This window comes from Chanodichthys erythropterus, chromosome 19 (assembly GCF_024489055.1).
Source record: "Chanodichthys erythropterus isolate Z2021 chromosome 19, ASM2448905v1, whole genome shotgun sequence".
NCBI classification, from domain to species: domain Eukaryota; kingdom Metazoa; phylum Chordata; class Actinopteri; order Cypriniformes; family Xenocyprididae; genus Chanodichthys; species Chanodichthys erythropterus.
The window spans coordinates 5,312,155-5,336,557 of NC_090239.1; the positions used below are offsets into that span (position 1 = coordinate 5,312,155).

At 36.2% G+C, this 24,403-nt stretch overlaps 1 protein-coding gene across 4 annotated transcripts in view; it reads right to left on the reverse strand.

The window, feature by feature from the left end:
• Positions 1 to 7,978: 7,978 nt before the first annotated feature.
• epc1a (enhancer of polycomb homolog 1 (Drosophila) a) overlaps positions 7,979 to 24,403 on the reverse strand; it is a 41,260-nt gene continuing 24,835 nt past the window's right edge. For all 4 annotated transcript variants that reach the window (XM_067369116.1, XM_067369118.1, XM_067369114.1 and 1 more), the window contains 12 exons: positions 23,178 to 23,323; positions 22,222 to 22,428; positions 21,315 to 21,463; positions 18,541 to 18,688; positions 18,008 to 18,166; positions 17,491 to 17,580; positions 16,888 to 17,036; positions 16,438 to 16,808; positions 12,759 to 12,865; positions 12,539 to 12,677; positions 12,114 to 12,453; positions 7,979 to 9,686 (listed from right to left, as the gene is read on the reverse strand). In XM_067369116.1, coding sequence (XP_067225217.1) covers positions 9,614 to 9,686; positions 12,114 to 12,453; positions 12,539 to 12,677; positions 12,759 to 12,865; positions 16,438 to 16,808; positions 16,888 to 17,036; positions 17,491 to 17,580; positions 18,008 to 18,166; positions 18,541 to 18,688; positions 21,315 to 21,463; positions 22,222 to 22,428; positions 23,178 to 23,323 — 2,078 coding nt within the window. In that variant the 3' untranslated portion in view covers positions 7,979 to 9,613. The remainder of the gene's footprint in view (positions 9,687 to 12,113; positions 12,454 to 12,538; positions 12,678 to 12,758; positions 12,866 to 16,437; positions 16,809 to 16,887; positions 17,037 to 17,490; positions 17,581 to 18,007; positions 18,167 to 18,540; positions 18,689 to 21,314; positions 21,464 to 22,221; positions 22,429 to 23,177; positions 23,324 to 24,403) is intronic.

Below are 24,403 nucleotides of genomic sequence, written 5' to 3' on the forward strand. Positions count from 1 at the left end.
TCTCTCTGGCAGCCAAAACGCACCCCGTGCCAAACATCCCAGACACTCAGATGAAGAAGAAAATATTCTAATTCTTTCCCAGACTGTTGTTCTAGAGTTTCTCACCACACACTGCTAAGACTTGTTTTGCTCTCACAATGTACTAAGAGGAAAATTGGTATCATTCATAATAAAGTCAAAAATAAAGTTTCCAGTTTGAGTCTAAAATGATTTTGCAGTTTGATGTCCATGTGTTGTTGTTAACTGAAACTGAAATGATTAAAATAGCTGTCGTTAATTAAATAAAACATAAATATTAGAAGAAAAACTTAATATATTAAAACTTAAATTAAACAATTTACTGTCTTGGCAACTAAATAAGTTAAGTTGAAGAACCAAAAGAACTAAAACTAAACATCAATCAATCAATCGTTCCATCTATCATTTGTTCATTGCATCCATTATACGTTCCAAATCATTGATTGATCGTCCGTTCATCCATCCATCCATCTTTGTTCCATCTATCCATCATCTACCATTGCTCGTTCATCCATCCTTCCTTCCTTCCATCCATCCTTCCTTCCTTCCTTCCTTCCTTCCTTCCTTCCTTCCTTCCTTCCTTCCTTCCTTCCATCCATCCATCCATCCATCCATCCATCCATCCATCCATCCATCCATCCATCCATCCATCCATCCATCCATCCATCCATCCATCCATCCATCACTGCTTTTGTAATATTTTCAACGTTGTGAAACAAGCTCCCTTACTGAAGAGTGACGCATAATAGACTTGTCACTTATTGACAGGAGGTCATCTTAACCAATCACATTTCATCCCTTGTCACATGACTGCAAGCCTAACGATCACTTTGAAAGAAAGAAGCCGTTGCCATGGCGTCTTCAGAGGTAATGTGTTCTGACTGCAGCACTACGGCTCTATTAGTGAATAATCAAACTGCCATTTTGAATGGGCATTGATGAATAGCTCACACTCCAGCATCTAATCAATCATTCCACACCACGATGCTGTCTGAAGATTGCAGACAAATTGGATTATGTGCCTTAGCCTGAAAACAATTAATGAATTTCACAGTATCTCTTTGGCTTTTTTGATTTTGCATTGAGGCAGCTTCAAAGTCTCCTCTTTTTTCTGCTCTGATCTTTAGTGTCTTTGTTGTTGTTGTGATGAGTCATTGTTAGCCAAAAGCACTACAAAAATCAAACAACTTTCTCATCTACTCAGATAAAACGAGAAGACGCACTGGCCTGCATGCTTTATTAGGAGTCTCTCTGACGTTAATGAAGGACGCATGGATGCATTTATAATGATGAAAAATCCATACGCTCAAATCCATTGCCTTAATGTTTTCACTGGCTGTTTACATGCACCTTTCAATGCAATTAAGTTGGTGTTCATATATACAGAAAACTGATGATTATGTTACAAGTTACCAGAGTAACTTGTAAAACAGCACTGTGGTATAACCATAGCAACTGCAGTCTTTTGTGCGTGAAGGGAAATCACTGCCTCTCAATTTCTCCTGGGAAATGACAGAAAGGTCAAATCATTTTTCTCACCCTTCAATCAAATGAAAATACTCTGCAAACAGCAAATGAGAATATCACAAATACACAGAGGGATTCTCCACGCTCACAATTTAATTTTAGGTTATAGCATCAACGGGCACCACACTTGCAGGCTCTTTTTCAACACCTAGTGAGCTGCCTATGTAGGGAACATTTTACAACTCAAAGGCTATGTGGACATTAAAACATTTAATTATGATGCCTTGTGTGTTTCAAGCTCACTGAAAAGGGAGAGAGATACATGTTGCTGGTTATAAATAAAAATTTTGTTAAATTGCCTATGATCAATAAGAACTGATAAAAATTATTCAGTATAATTAAAAACAGATTTATGCAAATTTATGCTTTTTAGAGTACCATGCTATTAACTTCACAGCACGTTATTGTCAAACTCTAAATCAATTGCTGCAAATTTGAGATTGTTCCAAATCAGAGCTAGACATTTTGGATGCTGTCTTAATGGCATAAATCTTAATGTATATGTATATGTATATGTATATGTATATATATATATGTATATATATATATATATATATACACATACACACACACACACTCACCTAAAGGATTATTAGGAACACCTGTTCAATTTCTCATTAATGCAATTATCTAATCAACCAATCACATGGCAGTTGCTTCACTGTATTTAGGGGTGTGGTCCTGGTCAAGACAATCTCCTAAACTCCAAACTGAATGTCAGAATGGGAAAGAAAGGTGATTTAAGCAATTTTGAGCATGGCATGGTTGTTGGTGCCAGACGGGCCGGTCTGAGTATTTCACAATCTGCTCAGTTACTGGGATTTTCACGCACAACCATTTCTAGGGTTTACAAAGAATGGTGTGAAAAGGGAAAAACATCCAGTATGCGGCAGTCCTGTGGGCGAAAATGCCTTGTTGATGCTAGAGGTCAGAGGAGAATGGACTGATTCAAGCTGATAGAAGAGCAACTTTGACATAACCACTCGTTACAACCCAGGTATGCAGCAAAGCATTTGTGAAGCCACAACACGCACAACCTTGAGGCGGATGGGCTACAACACCAGGTACCACTCATCTCCACTATAAATAGGAAAAGAGGCTACAATTTGCACGAGCTCACCAAAATTGGACAGTTGAAGACTGGAAAAAATGTTGGCTGGTCTGATGAGTCTCGATTTCTGTTGATACATTCAGATGGTGAGTCAGAATTTGGCGTAAACAGAATGAGAACATGGATCCATCATGCCTTGTTACCACTGTGCAGGCTGGTGGTGGTGGTGTAATGGTGTGGGGGATGTTTTCTTGGCACACTTTAGGCCTCATGGTGCCAAATGGGCATCGTTTAAATGCCACGGCCTACCTGAGCATTGTTTCTGACCATGTCCATCCCTTTATCCTCTGATGGCTACTTCCAGCAGGATAATGCACCATGTCACAAAGCTCGAATCATTTCAAATTGGTTTCTTGAACATGACAATGAGTTCACTGTACTAAAATGGCCCCCACAGTCACCAGATCTCAACCCAATAGAGCATCTTTGGGATGTGGTGGAACGGGAGCTTCGTGCCCTGGATGTGCATCCCACAAATCTCCATCAACTATCAATATGGGCCAACATTTCTAAAGAAAGCTTTCAGCACCTTGTTGAATCAATGCCACGTAGAATTAAAGGCAGTTCTGAAGGCGAAAGGGGGTCAAACAATGTATTAGTATGGTGTTCCTAATAATCCTTTAGGTGAGTGTATATACACTTTTTACACATACACGAGGGTCAGTGCATGTGACGCGGATTTTATCATCAGAAGAGTACATGCATACTGGGTTTTTGTTACCGTGCATACTTTGTATGCGCAGGTCGCATATGTGCATTAATTTTTTTGCAGTAATTAGTTTGTCCACAAGGTGGCAACTGTGCCCTGGGGGCGTCGATTCACAAGGTAGTCCAAGAAAAACTACATAAACAGAACAGAACGGAACGCATGCAAGCTACAGCGACGATGGAGGCCTATATAAACGAGAGATTGTGCGAAGAGGTTAGGAAGTACCTTCATTAGTACAACTCTAGCATGAAAGAATACAAAGATGTTTACATGGGTTGTAACTCGTGGCAAGAGATTGCTTAAGACTGTGCATGCATCAAACGCCTGTATACGAGTCAAATGAAGTATACTTTCCAAGAGTGCGCATTCGACTGGGCGTATACACTAGTGTACACATTGAACTAAGTATACCTTAGGGGTTTAGAAGGCAGCGAGGGTTTGGAATAGAGCGACAAATAGAAGTATAGCCGCATTTGCTATTTTCATGTTTCCATGAAAGTCAATAAGAAGCAAATATTCATGCATTCATGTGGCTTTCATACGGGTTTTGAAATCTCAAGTTTTTATTTCCTCCAACGTCAAGTGGTGCAAAAGCATTAACATTATCCTTGAATGCATGTGTGTACAGATCTCAATTATCACTTTTTTTAAAAAAGTTTTCAAGGCACATTTTTATTTTACAAATACCTTTAATTTTGTGAATAAAGAATATGGTGATGTTATTTGACAACCTGAAATAACATTGTCATGACATAAAACAAGTTATTTGAAAAATGAACAGACTTACTGACCTTGACGCACATTTTTGAGAGTCTCAGGGTCAAAAATATTTCAAATATTAATATTTTTAAACAAAAATTTTTTTTTTTGAAGAAGAAGAAATCACAATAAAAGGATTTCAAACTACTTCAGTCAGGTGGGACATTCTAATTCTAGAGAGCATTTGATTGGACATAAAATTGGACGCCCAAGAGTGCAAGATCAATCATCTCAAAGAAAAACTACATTTTAAATCCATATATTTGCATCTAAACATTGGCAGGACTCATTTTTATGAGTACACTAGCTCATATGAACTTGATTTGTATAAGAGTGTGTATGTTCTTGTTGTGTTGAACCAGATCTCAGTTTCTCCTTGACATTCGAGACGCACACACACACAAATCACTTTGCATCTTTGATCCGAGCCTCTTGTTGGCTCATCACGTTTTCCTCCTCAGATCAAAGCGCATGTTGAGAGACTTGGACAGAGTCCATCGCACACAAACAGTCAATAACCATTTCCACCACTTACTCTGCTCTCCAGAATGAAGTGCCAGAAGACACCTGAGCCTTCCAGAACATTCACCTTGAAATAATCTCAACCAAGTCAGGATGAGTTCTCGCTGTAAAGCTGCAAACGGCCTAATGCTAATGATGTCGTTACATTCTTAAAAATAAAGATTATTTATTTGAATCGATGGTTTCATGAAGAACCTTTCCATTCCACAAAAGGCTCTTTATAATGGAAAAAAGGTTCTTCAGATTAATAAAATATTGTTCCACACTAAGGGAAAAAATGGTTCTTTGGGGAATTTTTAACCTTTTGCTCAACCATAAAACAAGCAGAAAAGGCTTATAGACTTTAAATCGAAAGAGATTTGTATAAGGAAGAAACCAAAGCCCTAGAAACCATTTAGAGCAACCTAGCATCTGGGGAGATGAATATTATATTTTCGCAATTTCACAAACATTTGTTTGAGACTGACAATAATGTGTTAACCTTCCACATTACTGCCACAGACAAACAGATACACTCACTGAACAAGGAGGGGTAAACGAGTTAAATGTAATAAATAATTTACATATTTTATTTAAATATAAATATATGAATTCTTATGTCATTATTATACAATTTGTTTTATGATTTTAAACATTCATTGGCCTCTCCTTTTATACATTTTATTAAATACTATATTGTAGGCCTATATTTTATTAAAAAATTTAAAAAAATTTCATTATGAAACATTTTTAAAATAAAATAATTGCTTAATTTTTAACATGTTTATTGGCCTCGTATTTTATTAGACTTTTTTTTAAATATAAAGAGATGTATTTTTATTTCATTATTTTTATTATAAAATATTTTTTTAAATAAAGTAATTGCTTATTTTAAACGTTCATTAGACTCTCCTCTTATACATCTGATTAAATACTATATTGTATTAAAAATATAAAACATTCATTGGCCTTTCCTCTTTTACATTAAATACTATAATGTATATTTTATTAAAAAAATTAAAACATTTTTATTTAATTATTTTTATTAAATAATTAAAAATGTTTTTATAAAATAACTGCTTATTTTTAATGTTTATTATTAAATACTATATTGTAGGCCTATATTTTATTAAAAATATAAAACATTTTTTTCATTAAGAAATATTTTTTAAGTAAAACAATTGCTTAATTTTTAACGTGTTTATTGGCCTCTTATTTTATTAGACATTTTATGAACTTTTTTTTAAATATAAAGATATGTATTTTTATTTCATTATTTTTAATATAAAATATTGTTAAATAAAGTAATTGCTTATTTTAAACATGTTTATTGGCCTCATGTTTTATTAGATATTTTATGTATTATTTAAAATAAATATAAAAATGTGTTATTTTATTATAAAATATTTTTTAATAGAATTGCTTATTTTAAACGTTTATTGGCCTCTCCTCCTATACATTTTATTAAAAATAGCTAATTTTTTTTATTTCATTCTTTTATTTTTTTAAATGCATGCTTATATTAAACATTCATTGGCCTTTCCTCTTGTACATTAAATACTATAATGTATATTTTATTAAAAAATTAAAAAAATTGCATTATTTTACATACGTTTTTATAAAATAACTGCTTATTTTTAACGTTTATTGGCCTCATATTTTATTAGATATTTTGTATTTTTTTTAAATATATATAAAATATGTAATTTATTTCATTTATTTTTTTCTAAATAAAATAATTTATTATTTTAAATGTTCATTGGCCTCTCCTCATACATTTTATTAAATATTATGTTTTATTTCATTCTTTTTATATTTTTTTCAAAATAATTGCTTATTTTAATAGTTCATTGACCTCTCCTCTTTAAATCTCACTGGTTATGAACAGAATTACCAAAGATTTATACAGCGTGATGCAGTCACACTTACTGAGCTGTGCTGAGACCACAGACTGAATATTTCCATGCCATGAATGACCACATCAGACCTAGCAGGACCACTGCAGGGAACTTCGCCTCATCTCAGGAGCCACAACAGATCTGCATACAATCACTCACTCTTTCATCCTGGCATTAAAAGATTAACCACATGCACATTATCATCTGAACAAGGAAAAACAAAGCCTAAAACTACAGTATTATTAAAGAAACTCAGCCTAGAACACTCAATCGATTTTTTAAATTTGTTACTATGGTAACAGGCGAGTTCAGTATTCAACTGAGGTCGATAAAAACAATATTTGGCTTTCTGGCACAGAGAGATGATTTGGCATTTATATTGAAATTCAGCCTGCTCTATCTCTGAAGAAAAAATACAGAGCCAAAAAAAAGCTTGAGTAAGGGATGCAAAAAACAGATTCATGAGAAAACAAAATCCAGTCTCAGAATCTGATTGCAATGTGTGCAATATTATATTTTCTTCACATCTTCACAAGATGAAAATCAATCTCCTACTGCTTTCATGTGATGACTCCACATTTTGGACATTCAATCAAGATTCAAGACTCATTTAAAAGAGGACTGTCCTCCATTTCTCTTACTTCAAGGCCACACCGGCATGTAAAATAACCAGCACTTCAATTCACAACCCATTTTATGATGCATTTCTGAGTTAAACATGATGTTCAACAAGAATTCTGCATTTTTTAACCGTTTCCGACAATGATTTTGAGATTCATCTTCACACTGGTGTCAACTGAAGGACTCATACACAACTATTACAAATGGTAAAATCATTCATTGACTCAATAGAGAAACAAAATCAGGGGCTGTAAATATTTGCACAGGGGGTAAATTGGTCTCATTTCATCATCTGGGAAATATCTTGTGCAAAAGTCTACACCCCCACTGAACTATTGAACCACTGCAGTCACATCGACCGTTTTAACGTTGCCTGTACTACCCTTCTGGACCCTGTAAGTGGTTAAATTGCTGTCTATGGAGGAGTCAGACAGCTCTTGGACGAAGGTCTTTACGGGTGTGGAACGACTTGAGGGTGAGTAATAAATTACTGAAATTTTCGTTTTTGGGTGAACCATCCCTTTAAAAGGTCAGGACTCAAGAGGTGCCAATTAATGTGTGAAAATGATTTCTCATGCTCCCTCCCAACTATTCTTTCACAATTTGAGCCTTATCAATCTTGGCAGTCATCTTGGAATATGGCCATAACGTGTCTTCATGGTTGTTCAAGAAATAAAAAACTACACACTTTGTCAATTAGGCTAAAAGAACCGTTCCCAAACATAACATGCTAGAAACATGATCTCACCAAAATAATGATCCAATCATACTAAGTATCTGCCGCCTTTTTAAATCCAAACAATGGATGGATGGAACGGACCTTGAATTCACACAATAAAGAGACAACTCATTAGTTCACATATAATAACCTGGGCTTTATTGTCTGATTCATGTCTGAATTGTCACATATCTTTTTTTCCACTTATTCAATAATATTTTTTCTTTTTTATATTTTCCATATTTTTTCTTTTTTTGCCTCCATCCAGATCAGACTAGAAAACCCCTGGAGGAGGATGATTCAGTTCAGCCAGTGGACTGGGCATCGGAGATCCGAGCTCCGGACAAGTGTGTACCGCAGCAAACTGCGGTCTTGACCCGGAGCATCCTCTTCACGGAAGAGACCGAGCAGGACATTCCCAAAGGAAGGCACAACCTTTAACTTGTGGTTTTTGTCAGGCCTTGAAGTAGTCCAGAGTCTGCTGGATTAATGCGCTTAGAGAAGGCCAAGGAGATGACGTTCGTTTGGCATCCACCTCTTTAGCTCCTTCTTGGTCTTACATCATAAACCGGAATGATGACTCGGATGCAGCTGTGGTGGGCCGTTGCGTGTGACGTTTAGCAACAAAGAATGAAGTCTTCCATTAAAGAAGCGCAAAAGGCGCTTCACCACAAGAAAACAAAAAACAGAACAGACTGCTAGAAATGCAAAACAAGATACAAAAATAACTCTGTTGTACAAAGAAATAAAAACGGGGACAAACCAAACAATTTCCATCGTATGAAAAAGGAACTGAATTTATACAAAAAGCAGCAATAAAATAAACTTAAAAAGACAAGAACAATCCAAAACAATAGTGCTTAGTTGACCCGGAAGCATTGGAAGCTCCCAAAGTGAAGACTTCATCCCTTGTTTGTCTTATTATTTGGGATGATAAAAATGGAAAATTCATATAACCACCCCCCAAAATTTGCCCTCCCATTGACCCCTGAACCTAAAGGGCATCAGTCCCCCACATGTCCCATCCCTCCCAGAAGAAGAGGGGAAAATGAAAGAAAATAAATAAAAATAAAAATGATTCGGGGGGAAAAAATTTGCATGATACCATTAACATTCAATCCGATTCACAACGTGAACCAGATGAACTTGAAAACGGGGAAATTTAGGAATCGACAGCTACCTAGACACTTACAACACCACAGGAAACAACTGAGGGGCACAGTGTACGAAAAAAAGAGAAAATAACAAACATAAAGAACAAATAATTGTAAACACAGCACAATAAATAGGTAGAACAGCAGGTTTCCTCACCATGCACGATTATTCACACACTCACTTTACCTGACCTCACGATTCACTCACACACTCCCCCTCATTCGCTTTTTCTCTTTTTGATTCCCCAAGTGCAAAACATCACAACTCAACAGTTCTGTATTCAAGTAGCGTATATACAAGGGTGGTGGTGGTGGTGGGCGTCTACAAATATGTAGTTCTGTACATTGAATATTAGCCATATTCTTAATTTACACATCACTTTTCTTAACAGAAACAGCATATGTTAAAAACTCAAAAAGGGGGGTGAAAATAAAGAAAAACGAGAGACGAAATTTTGCGTCACGTTCAGACAGTTGCTGTGGAAACCCGCTGTCCTTTTGCTTCCCCAAACCCAATTGGTGCACAGCACCAGAAGACTGGACTGGGCAGAAAAAGAAAAGAAAGAAAGAAAGAAAGAAAAGCGCGTCGTCCAGTCACTACGTCACCTCCATGGCCACTGTGTTCTCTGCTATACTGTTGAGGGACTGCTTTTCCTGCTCGTGGTTCTCCCTGTAAGCAAACAGGAAACGGATCAATAACCTGGTAAATAATCAAATAAAACCTGGCTAATGTAGCAACATTTCCAACACTGCGTGCATATAAACACGAGAAAGCAGAAAAGCAACAAGAGTTTAGATTCGACTTTTTAAACGTATTCAATAATAAAAGAATCATGCGAGATCTAAACAAATGCGGTCTCGTTTCGAAGGCTGTCGCATTTGTCTGTTGCATGTGTCATCAAGGATGTCTCGTATCTGAAGTAACCATTATAAAATTGACCGTTTTTCCTTGCGAAGCATACACTGTTGTGATTTCTTTATGACTTTGGAATGATATGATTACTTTACTGAAAAGAGACAGCCTCGATGATGTATGTGGCAGACAAACGCGACCTCCGGAGGACGCAGCCTTCGAAATGAGAAACGGTCCCTTTTAAGTCAAGTCAGTTCACTCGGCAGCCGTGTTGGCAGTTCCCCAGGAGTGCAGCTCCATTAAATCTACTAAAATAGGGAAAGATCAAAATCATGATCTTGAAATCTTGCCATGCATCTGCTGCTTTAGCTCAACTACTATGGGCAAACAAGTTCAAGAGTACAAAAAGAAAGTCTGCCATAGTGAGTATTGCCATTTCTCCCATTCATTGTGTTGCAGTGTTTGTAAAAAAATAAAAAAAATTAAATAATAATAATAATACATTCATAAATGGTAAATCTACTTGTCTGCCCCCAGTTTATTAAAATGTAAAGGCATAAAAGTGGCATCATATTTTGATGCAGTCCAAAGCAATTTTTCATGCTTTAAGTGACTGCAGCTGGATTACTACGGTTATAAAAACAAATGCGCAATATTTGCAATACAAAAAGCTAGATTGTTTCAGTAAAAGTAATACAGTAAAAATACAGTAAAAGAAAATAAATAAATGTGTGCTTGTCACTGTTTGCTAAGAATAGCAAAAATGGCAAAAAAAAGTAATCAATATTAACAATATATGCTGGATTGTTACTGTTGTAAAGACATTTGCAAAAAAGACACTGGATTGTTACAATTAGCTTAAAAAATAACAAAAAAAAAAAGTTCAAAATTTCATACTTTTCCAGACTTAAATTTCCAAAACCCTCTAATTTTTCAGACCATATTTAATGGTTCATACGGCATTATTTTCATCTTTATATTTGATAGTACAGTCATCAGTAAATATTTTTATTTTCTCAGTTTTAAAAAAAAAAAAAAAGATTTTCTCTTTGTGACAACATACAGAGCCCTTAAAATAAAAAAATAAAAATAATAATAAATAATAATAATAATAATAAAATATTAATAAATTAGACTTTTGTATACACACACACACAAAAAAAAAGTGTGCTCCAGAAACTATTTGCATGCGTACAGGAATTTTTTGCGTGCTGACACACTACAATTTCTAGTTTTATTTATACTCTAAACTATTTCATTTGTACATCACTGCCATCTTACTATGAAGAAAACGAGAGTATTGATGCACTTGAATTAACAGAGCCATTTGTTCAAAATTTGTCTTTCCTTAGGGTAGTACCTCTAATATCAAGGCCTAAAGTCCAATTTAACGCATCCTCTGTGGCGTTGGAGAAACCATGACACGAAATGGGCTGATGGCACAATACAGCTTTGTGCACTGTCCCATTTGCCAAGTTCAAGGGGTCTATAAAAAACATTGGGAACTGTAAAAAAAATTTGGCTTTCGTTAGGGCAGTACGCCATATTTCAGGTCTTAGGTCTGCTTTAACGCATCCTCTGTGGCGGCCAAGAAACCACATTGCGTAATGGGCTGATGGCGCAATACTGCTGTGTGCATTGTCCTACATGCTAAGTTTACTGGTTTCTCGTGCGCACAAGAAAGTCTGTATATTTTTTTTATTTTTGCACAAGTCCTTTTAAAGGCTCTGTAATACGGTGCTAATAATATTGTGAGAAGAAACCCAAAATGCTTCTAACCTGCATTTTTGCATAATGAAAAAGTAATACATTTATTTTCATTAAATTCCTAATTTTCTATTATAGACAACTAAATAGGGGCAATAGTCTGGAAATGCAAATATTTTTCCATACTTTTCCAAACTATGTAACCCTGTAACAATGAAAAAATGCTCGATTTGCAAAAAAACAAAAAAAAACAAAAAACAAAACAAAGAGGCTAGATTGTATGGAAGCTTGTTTCTGCCACTATATACAAAAACAACAACAACAACTTACAAATCTCACAATTCTGACTTTTTCCCTCAGAATAGCAGGTTATAAACTCGCGATCGAGATTTTAGTTATATTGTATTTTTTTTATTCCATGGCAGAAACAAGCTTCCGTTGGATTTTATTTGCTAAACATTAGTAAAAAAACAAACAAACAAAAAACAAACAAACAAAACATCTGCAAAAAGAAATCGAAAGAACGTAATTCTTTACCCAGTGTTGACTTTGGGGAGCTGACAGTTGCTGGCGGCGGCGAGCTTCAAGGCAGCGGGTGGCACGTTGCTGAGACTTCTGGGAAGGTGACGGGCATTCAGACTGGTGATAGAGGGCGTGGTGACGCTGAGACGTAGGTTGTTGCCGATCAGGACCTGAGAGGTGGAGTTGGCTGTGTTGTTGCCATGGTTACCTATAGGGTTATGGACCGTATGGGCGGTGCTTGTGTTAGAGTTGCTAGTGGAGGAAAGAAAGGCGGGTGGAGCAGCGGTCGACGTTGGTTGGCTAGTGAGGACAGAAGCAGAGGACGTGGCGGAGATGCTCAACCCCTTGTAAACGCCTGTAAAAGAAAAAATTATTCATTTAAAATGTATTTGAGGATGAGCAAATACAAATAATAAAGATTTAGCTTGTGCAAAACAAACCTGAAGCTTGGACGACACCGTTGACTCCACCTCCTACGCCGTCCTCTTTGACCTTCAAGGTCAAAAGCTGGTCAGAGGTCATGAGTGCAGAGGCGGCAAACTGGGCGCTGACTGAGTCCAACGTCTTGGACACAAGAGACTGAGGACACAGCAGCAGATTGTTATAATAACCATCACACTTCCAGACATGAGTGACACTTGTGGGCTCTCCGCTACACACCTGACTGGAGCCCGTGTCATTGGTCTGTTGTTGTATCTGCTCCAGCTGCTGTTTCTGCATAAGGGCCAGCTGCTCTTGGTGCTGCTGATACTGCTCAGCTGTGAACGCTGGGAACGAACACACATGTAAATATTAGACATCTGACATACAGGACCATAACTCCACAGCATTTCTTGCTGAAAGTCAACACAGCTGACTGAGTATTACGTTATTTAGTGTTATGATGTTATTAATACAGAAAAGCTGTTTTTGTGGTGGTAAAAGTCAATACATGAAATATTACAAAGAAAGACGTGTTTAGAAATCATGTGAACTGATGAATTGTGCACAAGGACAAATTCTGCAAATAAGGTTCATTTATATTTCATGTAAACTTTTTTTTTTTAATTATTATTTAAACTGTATCCCTGGAGCACAAAACCAGTCATAAGGGTCAATTTTTTAGAAATTTAAATTTATACATTATCTGAGAGCTGTTAGGATAGGACAATATTTGGCCGAGATGCAACTATTTGAAAATCTGGAATCTGAGGGTGCAAAAATAAATAAAATAAATAAAAAATATAGACAAAAACCCCCTTTAAAGTTGTCCAAAATAAGTCCTTAGCAATGCATATCCACTCACAAAAATAAATTTGATATATTTACGGTAGGAAATTTACAAAATATCATCATGGAACATGATTTTTACTTAATATCCTAATAATTTTTGGCATAAAAAAAAAAAAAATAATTTTGACCCATACATTGTATTGTTGGCTATTGCTACAAATACACCCATGTGACTTATGACTGGTTTTGTGGTCATGGGTCACAATTGTTTTCGCAACCCATTTTACTTTTCACTCAAACTAGATATGAATATCATCAAATAATAATACTAATAATAATAATAATAATAATAATAATAATAATAATAATAATAATACTAATACTAATAATAATAATAATATCAAATCACTATATTTTCTCATAATAATGCAAAAGACATTGCAAACTTGTACTGTTTTCTTCCTTTAGTTACTAAAGTTTACAGTAGTACAAGAAGTTCCCATAAAAGAGGAAAACAAGTGAGCTGCAACAATGTAAATATTAAAAATTGGAGCTGATCACTGGAGTGTAACATAAATATGAAACAGCAGAACAGACTTCATAATTTGCAAGCGCTGTGCTCTCGCCATCATCTGAAAGAGTTTCATTTAACGCTGGACGCATTTAATGAGGTTTCATGAAAAGATGCAGCTGTGCTTCTGATGAACAGTTGCTTCTCCAGGTTTATTGCTTTCCTTTGACAAAGAGGAGCCAACTGTCAACTGATTTGTCCTCATTTAAATATTTTGTAATAAAAAAATTAGTCATTGCTCTAGTGTTGGCAGACATTTATAGACTCTTCAGTAGAGTTAGGAATAGAGCACCAGTTGCATTAAAAAAAAAAAAAAAAAATACTTAAATGGTTTATATAATTGTTTTTGCTTTCTGTCAATGTTGTGGAAACACTGCTAAAACACTTTGAATTGTTCACCTTTATCATATTTTGCTTTAGCTTACATTGAGCATCAGCAAACATTATCAATTATACCAAAGCAGATGTAAACAATTTCAAAAATTAAAGCATTAACTAAATTTCAGTTTAACGTGTTAAAAATATTTACTGTTTATTCGTCATATTTTGGCTAGTGTTACATTATCTGATCATGCTCTTATTCAAACAAATGCTTTGAAAGCATTCAAGCGCCACAAGACGAACAACAACTGTGAATGTGTCTGTGTGACACACACATGACTCGTGTAAGACGCACACCAGTATCGAGTTCTATTTCGTGCTTGAACAAACAACAACACAGAATTAAGCCAAAAACTCAAAGAAAATGAGTTGTGCATCAGATCCACGTCATGTTCGGCAGCGGCATGTCTTAAAGTCACAGCATCCTAATAAACCAGTTGCTGTGATGTCTGTCATTAATGTTAATCAAAGAACAGAGATAACAGAAAATTGTAGCTTTAATAAGGATTAATCTATATTTCATTTATGCAGTGAAGATTGTAAAGTGTTTGATAACTTTATTCAATTGATTCAATCAAGGCCACAGGTAAATATGACATTTATTATGATGGCAATATGTGAAGATTGTTTTAAATTCACTTATATGAGAAGTTATTTTTTTAAAGCCTAAAGTTGAAATTGATAGCTTTCAGTTATTCAGTTATACTGTAATGTTGAATGTCAAATGTAATTTTTTTTTTTTTTTTTTTTTTTAAATATACTGCCTTTAAGTTGTTTTGCTTTAATTTGGAGGGTAACTGAAATTACTACAATATAAAAATATTAAAAAAGCCAATGTTTTTAATTGTGAAAAAATACAGAAATGTGTGATTAATTATTATTTTTAAATATTTTTAAATTGATTTACAGCACTAAAACACATAAAAGGAAAAAGAAAGCGTACTACCCATTGGAAAGGTCCCTATATCGCTCAATTACAACTGAAATCCAAACAGACGTTTTGAGCCATTGTGAGTCTGCGTTCTGACGTACAACCTGGTACTGAGTCTACAACATCAACAGCGGATGAGACTGACAGGGAAAAGAATAAACTGTTGAAAAGTAATTATTTTTGTTGTGTTTTTGCACACAAAGTATTCTAGTCGCTTCATGGACTATTTTAACAATGTCTTTACTACATTTCTGGACCTTGAATGTGCTAATTACATTGCTTTCTCTTGGGGATCTGAAACCTCTCTGATTTCATTAAAGGTGCCATAGAATTTAAAATTGAATTTACCTTGGCATAGTTGAATAACAAGAGTTCAGTACATGGAAATGACATACAGTGAGTCTCAAACACCATTGTTTCCTCCTCCTTAAAAGACCTCTGAAGAACAGGTGAATCTCAACATAACACCGACTGTTACGTAACAGTCATGATTATTAATATGTACGACCCCAATATCTCAAACTCATTCAGAATCAAATGTAAACATCCAAATAAACACTGTACTTGTGCGATTAGACATGCTGCATGACGAACACTTTGTAAAGATCCATTTGAGGGTTATACTAGCTGTGTGAACTTTGTTTATGCACTGTATTATAGTCGAGAGCTCGGGAGGGCATGGAGCGAGAGATTTAAAGGGGCCGCAGCCTGAATTGGTGCATAGTTAATGATGCCCCAAAATATGCAGTTAAAAAAATAATAATAAAATCTATAAAAATCTATGGGGTATTTTGAGCTGAAACTTCACAGACACATTCAGGGGACACCTTAGACTTATATTACATCTTGTGAAAAAACATTCAAGTGCACCTTTAAAAATATTTTAATTTGTGTCCTGAAGATAAACGAAGGTCTTATGGGTATGGAACGATATGAGGGTGAGTAATTAATGACAGAATTTTCATAATTGGGTGAACTAACCCTTTAAAACGTTCCCTACGTCTTTTAGGCAAGCTACAGAGCTGTTAATTTTTGCACATCCCTGCCTAAAAAGGCACTGCCACTGAAGTGCCCAAAATAACATTCCCAAGCATCGCTGCAGCAAACACTGAGCTTTCTCAATTATAGTAATGTCAATCATGCCGTGCATATTTCCAGTTTTCATTAACAGTGATGAATTAAACATGAGCAAACAAACAGTTCCAGCATTTTGTATGCACACTAGTCTGTTTGAGTTCACTTACCTACTGCAGGTGGTCCCATGCCCGCTGTTCTGCCCAGCGTACTGCCACCCGGCCCTGCACCGCCCCTGACCAACCCCCTAAACGGTCTCCGTGACAGCGCATCCCCTGCGCCTGATTGACTGGTTAGTGTCCGTGGTTTAAAGTGCCTCCAGCGGCACGTTTTGATGTTTCGGAGTATTTCCCTCAGGTCTGAATACGTGGTATGAGAGGAAGAGGGTGACGACTGTGATGAAGAGGATGTGTGGGTTGAGGTAACAGTCTGGGAAGTGGTTTCTGTATGGAGAGGAGAAGCAGGTAAAGAGATGTTCGGCTCTGAGTCCAGACTTTGGAATAATCCGTTCAAATCCGAATAGGCCCGGTCCAGAAGAAACCTGAGAAACAGATTAAATTCGATTAAGAAAACACGAAATACAATTCAAGAAGTCCGAACGAGGTATGAACTTGACTCACCTGCCACCCCGCCCCACCCGACGCCGTGCCAACCCGACACAACGGCGAGGAATGGTGAGAGTGGTGAGGGAGTATCGAAACCGTGGGTCACATGATGCTCCTTCTGTTTCCCCAGACCAGGGCCAGTCACCGCTCTGATCCAAACGAGCCTGCAGGAACAACAGAAACCAAACGAGAGTGAACGTGACCTTCAAGACACAGAAAAAAGCAGTAAATGAAGCAGTAAAGGAAATAACATACAGGCAATAAAGGATTGTGACTTGGTTAAAGTATCGTGTACTTATTCGTTAATCATAAAAATTACTTTCATATTCAAGTCAAAGGTATAGCAGCAAATACAGCCTCTAAGTGTCAGTGAGGTTGTTAAAATAGGCTCTGTTCCAATACCTAGAGAGCCGCCAATGTTGGCAACATTTAAAAGGATCATCTATGTGAAGGGATTACTGCGTTCTTGTTTGTTAACTTTAGTGTTTACATGGCTACAACGCACATGGGGATACTCTGAGGTGTAGAACAATAGTGGAGAAGAAAGAGGAACGATGAAAGGATGTGGAACAGAGGAAATGCAAGGTATGAGATTTGAGGTTAGTGTTTGACACCTACAGCGTGATAAACACATCCTGCTTTCCGCCTGAAGGCAAACACTCCATCAGGCTCGTTCTCTTCCTCGGCCTCTGACGACCCAGAGTGTATCTGCACAATGAGAACAGGAAGTCTTTTATGCACTGAATGCATAAACAATGAAGTCTAAAGTTTACAAACCAACACAATAAGATTAGTTTAAATGTAAAGTGCTCAATTTCTGTGCAAACAGTGGTAAAGGTACTTATGGAAGCTCGTTTCTAAAAAATAAAAAAAATAAAATAAAAAAATAAAGGTAATTGTGACTTCTCTCTTTATAAAAAGTCAGAACGGCTAGATATACAGATGCAATTCTGACTTTTTTCCCCCTTACAATTGTGAGTTTATATCTCTCAATTCTGAGAAAAAAAAAAGTCAGGATTGTGAGCTCTGCCCCCAAATTATGCCATTAATTAAGCCAATGTAGGTGTTAAAGTAATTAAACAGCTCCCCTTTAAACTGTGATATATCTAGTCAAGCAAATGCCCCGTGTGTGTACCTGTGAAAAGGGCTCATCATCAGAGCTGGGGAAGTCGTACTGGTTGAGGTCTTTGGGGTTAAACAGGGAGGGGCCAGTATGCAATGGGGCGGATAGAGGCAAGATTTTGGGCTTCTTCTCGTACTTCCTCTTTGTTCTGACCACCTCTGTCTTTTCAGGCTGCAAGAAAGATACATTAACTTACATGTGCCATATTTTCTGGAATATAAGTCACGTTTCTTTGTATAGCGCATTTCCCACAATTAGTTTCAGTCTTGCTTTAAATAAATTTATTTAGGCTTTCCATTTATAATAAATGTTTAAAATTATATTTACATTTTTAATTCCTATTCTGTTCTGAATACTGTTAAATGAAAAGGATTTGTTGTGGAGAGGAACTAAAATACATTTATAATATTTGTAAATGTTTTGTTTTGTTTATTGATATCTTACACTATTTCTGCATGTAAAAAAGTACACCAATGCAACTTGTCTGTTTTTTCCCTTTCTCAACAGTGCAGGTTTGACCTGTTGTGAAGACATGATGTACCCACCTTGGTCTTGTAGTCTTTGAAGTCCATGTGGTCCTGGTGGCGGTACTGACTGCTGCTGGAGAAGGGCATTATGGGAATCTTGTAAACTGGTTTTACCATAGCTAGTGCTTCTGCCATCACCTCTGAACCAAAGTCTGGCATGGTGTTCCTGAAGGGAAAGAGTGGACATTTTTAAGGGATGTAACTGGTCTTTACGTACTGTTTATCTTTTTTGTTCAATATAATTGAGAAGTATATTTACAAGGGATGTCCCGATATATATTTTTGTCAAATGTCTTTGTGCCCCCAATCAGAGTCACTGAACATTGAATATCTACGATACTGAGTCCCGATCCGATACTTGTATTTTCCTAGTGCTTGGTGCACACTATCTCTCTCTCATATATATATCCCTCACACACATTTGAGTCTATTTTCTTTTTAATAGCGGTTGGCAAACCAACTTGACGGCACATACCACCATCTACTGCACGACAGCTGTGTGATACGATCAGTTAAAAAAAAAAAAAAAAAAAGTTTAATCAGCCCCAGTACCGATTAGAGCTTAGATTCTCTGCCCGAGCCCGGACTATAATATGACCCGTCGGGCCCTTGATAAAGTAAGTCACGTGTCATGCGTTAAGTTTCAAGTTTGTTAAGTTTTGTTTTGAAGAAAGATGAATTTCGTTTAGTATAAATTGTATCTTAATTTCAATACATTTTTCATCAACCAATTGCCTGGATTTAATACATAAAAAGCAATATAGCAAACAATATAATAATGACATGGAGGCGCCGGCGCGCCGCGGTCACACTTACACCATTTGAAACTCGTAACACGCTGTCACCGAATTTACAAATGCAAATATTGCTACACACATATTATGTTGAAATAATATGTTGAAGTAACATTTTTAATAATAAATAATCTTTAAGAATATTTGATTGAATGCTGAATGTTGTGCTTGTTCAATTTAATACAATTAAAACTTTAATTATGATAATTAAAAAAATATTTAATGGCCAATTTTTGCTCATTTATTAATAGGATATTATATATATATATATATATATATATATATGAAAAAAATGCACAGCTCTTCCCTGTAGACTAAATGATCTAGCAAAGCAGCACCTGCGTTAAAATAAAAATGTGGCGCCGCCCCTGTTATAACGGCCCACATATTAAAAAAAATGGTCGGGTTTAAATCGGGCTCGGGCTCATAATTATAGCTAACGTGTCGGGCCGGGCCGGGCTTGGACACAACGTGCTTGGGCTCGGGTAGGGTCGGGCTTGATTTGTTGGGCCCGATCTAAGCTCTAGTACCGATCCTTGAGATAAGCATGGGACATCCCTAATAGGGATGTCCCGATCACGTTTTTTTGCCCTCGAGTCCGAGTCCGAGTCATTTGATTTTGAGTATCTGCCGATACCGAGTCCCGATCCGATACTTAATAGCCTACATAAAAAAGAATAAAGAAGAGTGAAAAAACAGATCCAGGAACAGTGCTTTTCAGGTTTTTCAGGTATTCAGTTTTCAAATAGTAATCAAATATAAAATATCACTGCATATTATCTTTACTGTATAAAATAAATAAAGATTAATCATTATTGAAGTTACAAAAACTATTCAGTCAAGAGCAGTGAGTGATTTCTTTGTTTTTTGTTGTTTGATTTAACATTAAATACAGGCAGCAGGAATAGTTGTTTTCCCTTTAAGACATGCACGATCCAGTACATATACTGTTCCACATGCGCTGTCTTTCTCGACTAATATACGTTCACTTATAACCGACTATGTTTGCTAGGATACTCGCTAAGACGGGCATGTTGACATAATTTTTGTATGAATTTGTCCGCCGAACCGCAAGACTTGAAAGAGAACTCAGTATTTGCGCGCTGACTGGAATAAGCGTGTGCGCGCTTTAGATGAGCGCACACAAATCTTCTCACAGCGCGTGCGAGTTCTCTTTCGCGTCTTGTTCTTTAAGGTTTAAATCAGCAAGGCTTAAACGAGTTAGTTTAAATACAGACAGCAACGTGTGCTGTTCAGGTCTCACCTGCGCTCGCACGCTGTTAACACCCGGGTGATGACGGCGTAAATGACTGGACATTACAGCAGAAGGCACTCGCAGTTAACAGTTTACAAAGAGTGACTGTTTTGTCACTGTTTGCTATTTTAAACAAACCATATTAACCAATAGATGCGTCGTCATTCGAGATGGACCGCAGTGCAAGTGCGGTCCGTAGTGGAGAACCGTATGGTTCGATTTTTTTACCGAGAACCGTTGCACCCCTAATACATATATATCCGAGTCCTAATCGGGAGGTAATGTCCGATTCCGATCGAGTCTGAAACCACATGATCGGGCCCGATTTCCGATCATGTGATCGGATCTGGACATCCCTAATCCCTAATATTTATTTATACACACACAAATTACCCAACATATCTCAGTAATTAAAGATGACAAATGAATAATTGAGCTTGACCGTGTGCCCTTTATGAACAAACAAGGTGAACCACAATTGCTCATTTGGCCATATAAAACAAGCCCCTTAATTAGGGTATGCAATGATGCCTAAGCCAATTAAAAATACATGACCCATTCTCATTATGCATGAATGCACACACAGTAAAACACAATTACAAAGCAATTAAGAAGATTCTTGGGTCAAACAGGCTAGGCATATTAAAACGCAAAGCAAAGTTAAGCTCAATCTTGTATATTCATCATGAACTCGACACCACTGATAAAAACGCTCTCTCAGCTCTGAAAGTTCTTCTATGTACCTCTTCTCCACAACCTCCAATGTGAGGTGAAGCAGTTCTCGTTTGCTCTTTTCTCGTTTCTTGATCATCTCCAAGATGGTGACAGCTCGACTCAGGTCCCTTCTTAGTTTGAGCATCTTCTCATAAGACGCCTCATCATTCTTGCGGTTCTGGGGAGTCATGACCGAAACATTAGTACACTTCATATTTACTGAAAGGGATAGTTCACCCAAAAATGAACCAAACAGTTGATGGACCTAATCATTCACCATAGAGCTGTATTTAACATCCACCATTAGGCCCTGGCATAATGAACTATGACATTTTTTTTTTTTTTTTTTTTTCAGTTCAGTGATGCTCAAAACTCAAAACAAATAATGCTAAAGTTTGGTGAGGAGGAAAGACCACACTGAAGGATGATCACCAACTAAATGCTTGATTGTTTAAGGCAAACTCCTGCAAGTCATTATGAGAGTTAAAAAAAATTAAAGAGCTGGCAGAGCTTTAGCTTTATAAAACAAGAACGTTTGTAAATGCATTAAAAGGTTTCCATGGTCATTTAGCTAGTTATTCTAAGCATGCAATAAAATAAAGTATGATATTAAAAGGCTGTCTGGAAGAGTCTGTTGTACTATAAAAACGTACTCAGACAACACAAACTCAAGTCTTCAGTTCAACCCTTATTGCTGGTTAGCACTGATCAGTTAGTAGATATGTTTTTTTGTTTTATTTTTATTAACTACAAAAGTGTGGACTTAAAGTAAAAAAAAACGAAAGTGTCAAATACAGCTCCTTCTAGTGCTTACAGATCGATCAAAGTGACTGTCGTATTGAGTTGCTTTCATCTCTCCAGTCTGTTAGAGGATCAGCATTAAAGGATTAGGAATAAAACATCGATACAGTTACAGCTCTGACTAGGATCTCTCACCTTTCTCGTCTGCATCTTCTCTGTCCTGCGCCTGAAGGCCACGTAGGGGTCATTGGTACTGGATCCATCCCGCTTTTCCTGCTTGATGGTTGGGATGAGGGATCCGTTTTTAGACAGTTTCCTCTTCCTGCTCCAGTACTCAAACACCTCCCTGATCAGATCGTCATCTTCCTTCAGTAATAGCTTCGCTTCCTGTAGGGTCACCAGCTGTGGAATAGAAAATGTAATAATTATTAATAATAATAATAATAATAATAATAATAATAATAATAATAATAATACTACTATAATAATAATATTATTATTATTTACACTCAGAAAGGGTGCATTTATTTGATCAAAAACACAGTAAAAACAGTAAAATTGTGAAATATTGCAATAACTGATTTCTATTTGAATATGTTATACGTGTAATTTATTCCTGTGATGCAAAGCCGCATTTCCATTATCATTACTTCAGCCTTGAGTGTCACATGATCCTTTAGAAATCATTCTAATACTCTGATTGGCTGCTCAAGAAACATTTATCATAAATCAATAATAAAAAAAAAAAAAAAAAAAACAGTTGTGCTGATTAATATTTATGAAAACCTTTTCAGGATTCTTTGATGAATAGAAAACAACAGCATTTACTTGAAATAGAAATCTTCTGTAATATAATGTGACTTTTGATCAATTAAATGCTGAATTAAAAAAAAAAAGAAATCTGGAAAAAAAAAATATTTTAAGACTATCAGCATTAGCTAACAGTGGTTCATCTTTGACTGATGCAGATACCTAGAACATTTAAGTCATAAATGTTTATAAGGATTTAACAGTGACATCATGAATTCAGACAGAAAGGTTTAGCAGAATCACTTCAGCTTTTCATTTAAAGTTGAGTGTCACCATCTGAAATCCCCAAGGTTTTTTTTTTTCTGTAGTTCACATTGTAAGCGGTGAATCTTTTTAATAACCTGCTGTCCGCTGCCTTTCTCTAATCTGTCAATCATCTCCTCAAACTGCAGGGCCTCCACCTCCAGCTTCTTTTTCAGCTTATTCACAAAAGCCTCATCCTCAGAGTCCAAATCGTAGTCCGGCTGCTCTGTATCCAGACTGAAAGCTGTGGAGAGAGAGAGACACAGGAGGTTAAACGCACTCAAACAAAGCTTTAGGCCTCCTCTCTGATATTAGTTTAAAAGTTTCCTCATGTCTGACAATATGGGAACTTTTCTACATTCTTTGAAGGTTTCATTAACCCTTTAAGCAGAAGGCATTTTTAGAGTTGTTTTTTTCCCCTGCGTGACATACACAAAAGTAAAGACTCATAACTCAAACTCTAGCAAGGAGAGGTATTGTTTGATAGAAAACTTTAAATTTTTAGAGAAAAAAAAAAAAACACATTCAGACATACTGAGAAACTGCTGATAAAATAAAAAAAAAATATATATATTTATATTATAATTTTACATATCTCTCTTATTTGACTTTTAATAACTCAGGAAGTTCCCCTACATGTGACCTGCATCTGATTCAAATTTGTGATTATAGCACAAAGTAAACAAAAGTGAGGTAGGCTGTTTGTTTAGCCCTTGACAACCCCCCAATGGGCATTTCCATGAGGAATATCTCGTCATTGACAATGGATTATGTTGATTTAATCTTAATCATCCACTATAAGTAATGATGTGCCATTTTCTACAATCTATGCACATTTCATGAAGTTACAAGTGAAAACATGGCAAGTGCTGCATCAGTATATTATTTACATATGGGTCTTGCGGGGCTTCACAAACAAAAACTCACTCAAGTTTACTCAAAGACCAAAACAATTATACTTGTATTCTACTCTGTGAGACCTTTCAAATGACATGACTGAGCTGTATGATTTTGACACATTGCAGTACATAGTACAAAAAAAGTATTTCATAAATTATGAAAACAAGTTTTGAAGAATGTGATTCATTTTTTCGTAGCTAGGTGGCGCCCACAGGCGGTACACTCCGGTTTAGAGTTGATCAAAATGGAAAAAATTAAAAATAAATTAGCTTTCAAATGATATCTATTTTGTGTTATTCCTGTCAGTGGTTTGTTAGTAATTTGATTATGAATTTTTTTTTTTCATATGTGGTGGTGAAAGGGTTAAGGTGCAGTTTTGTTTTGGCCTAAAACGACATCTACACATCGTCAGAAGCATTTCGCA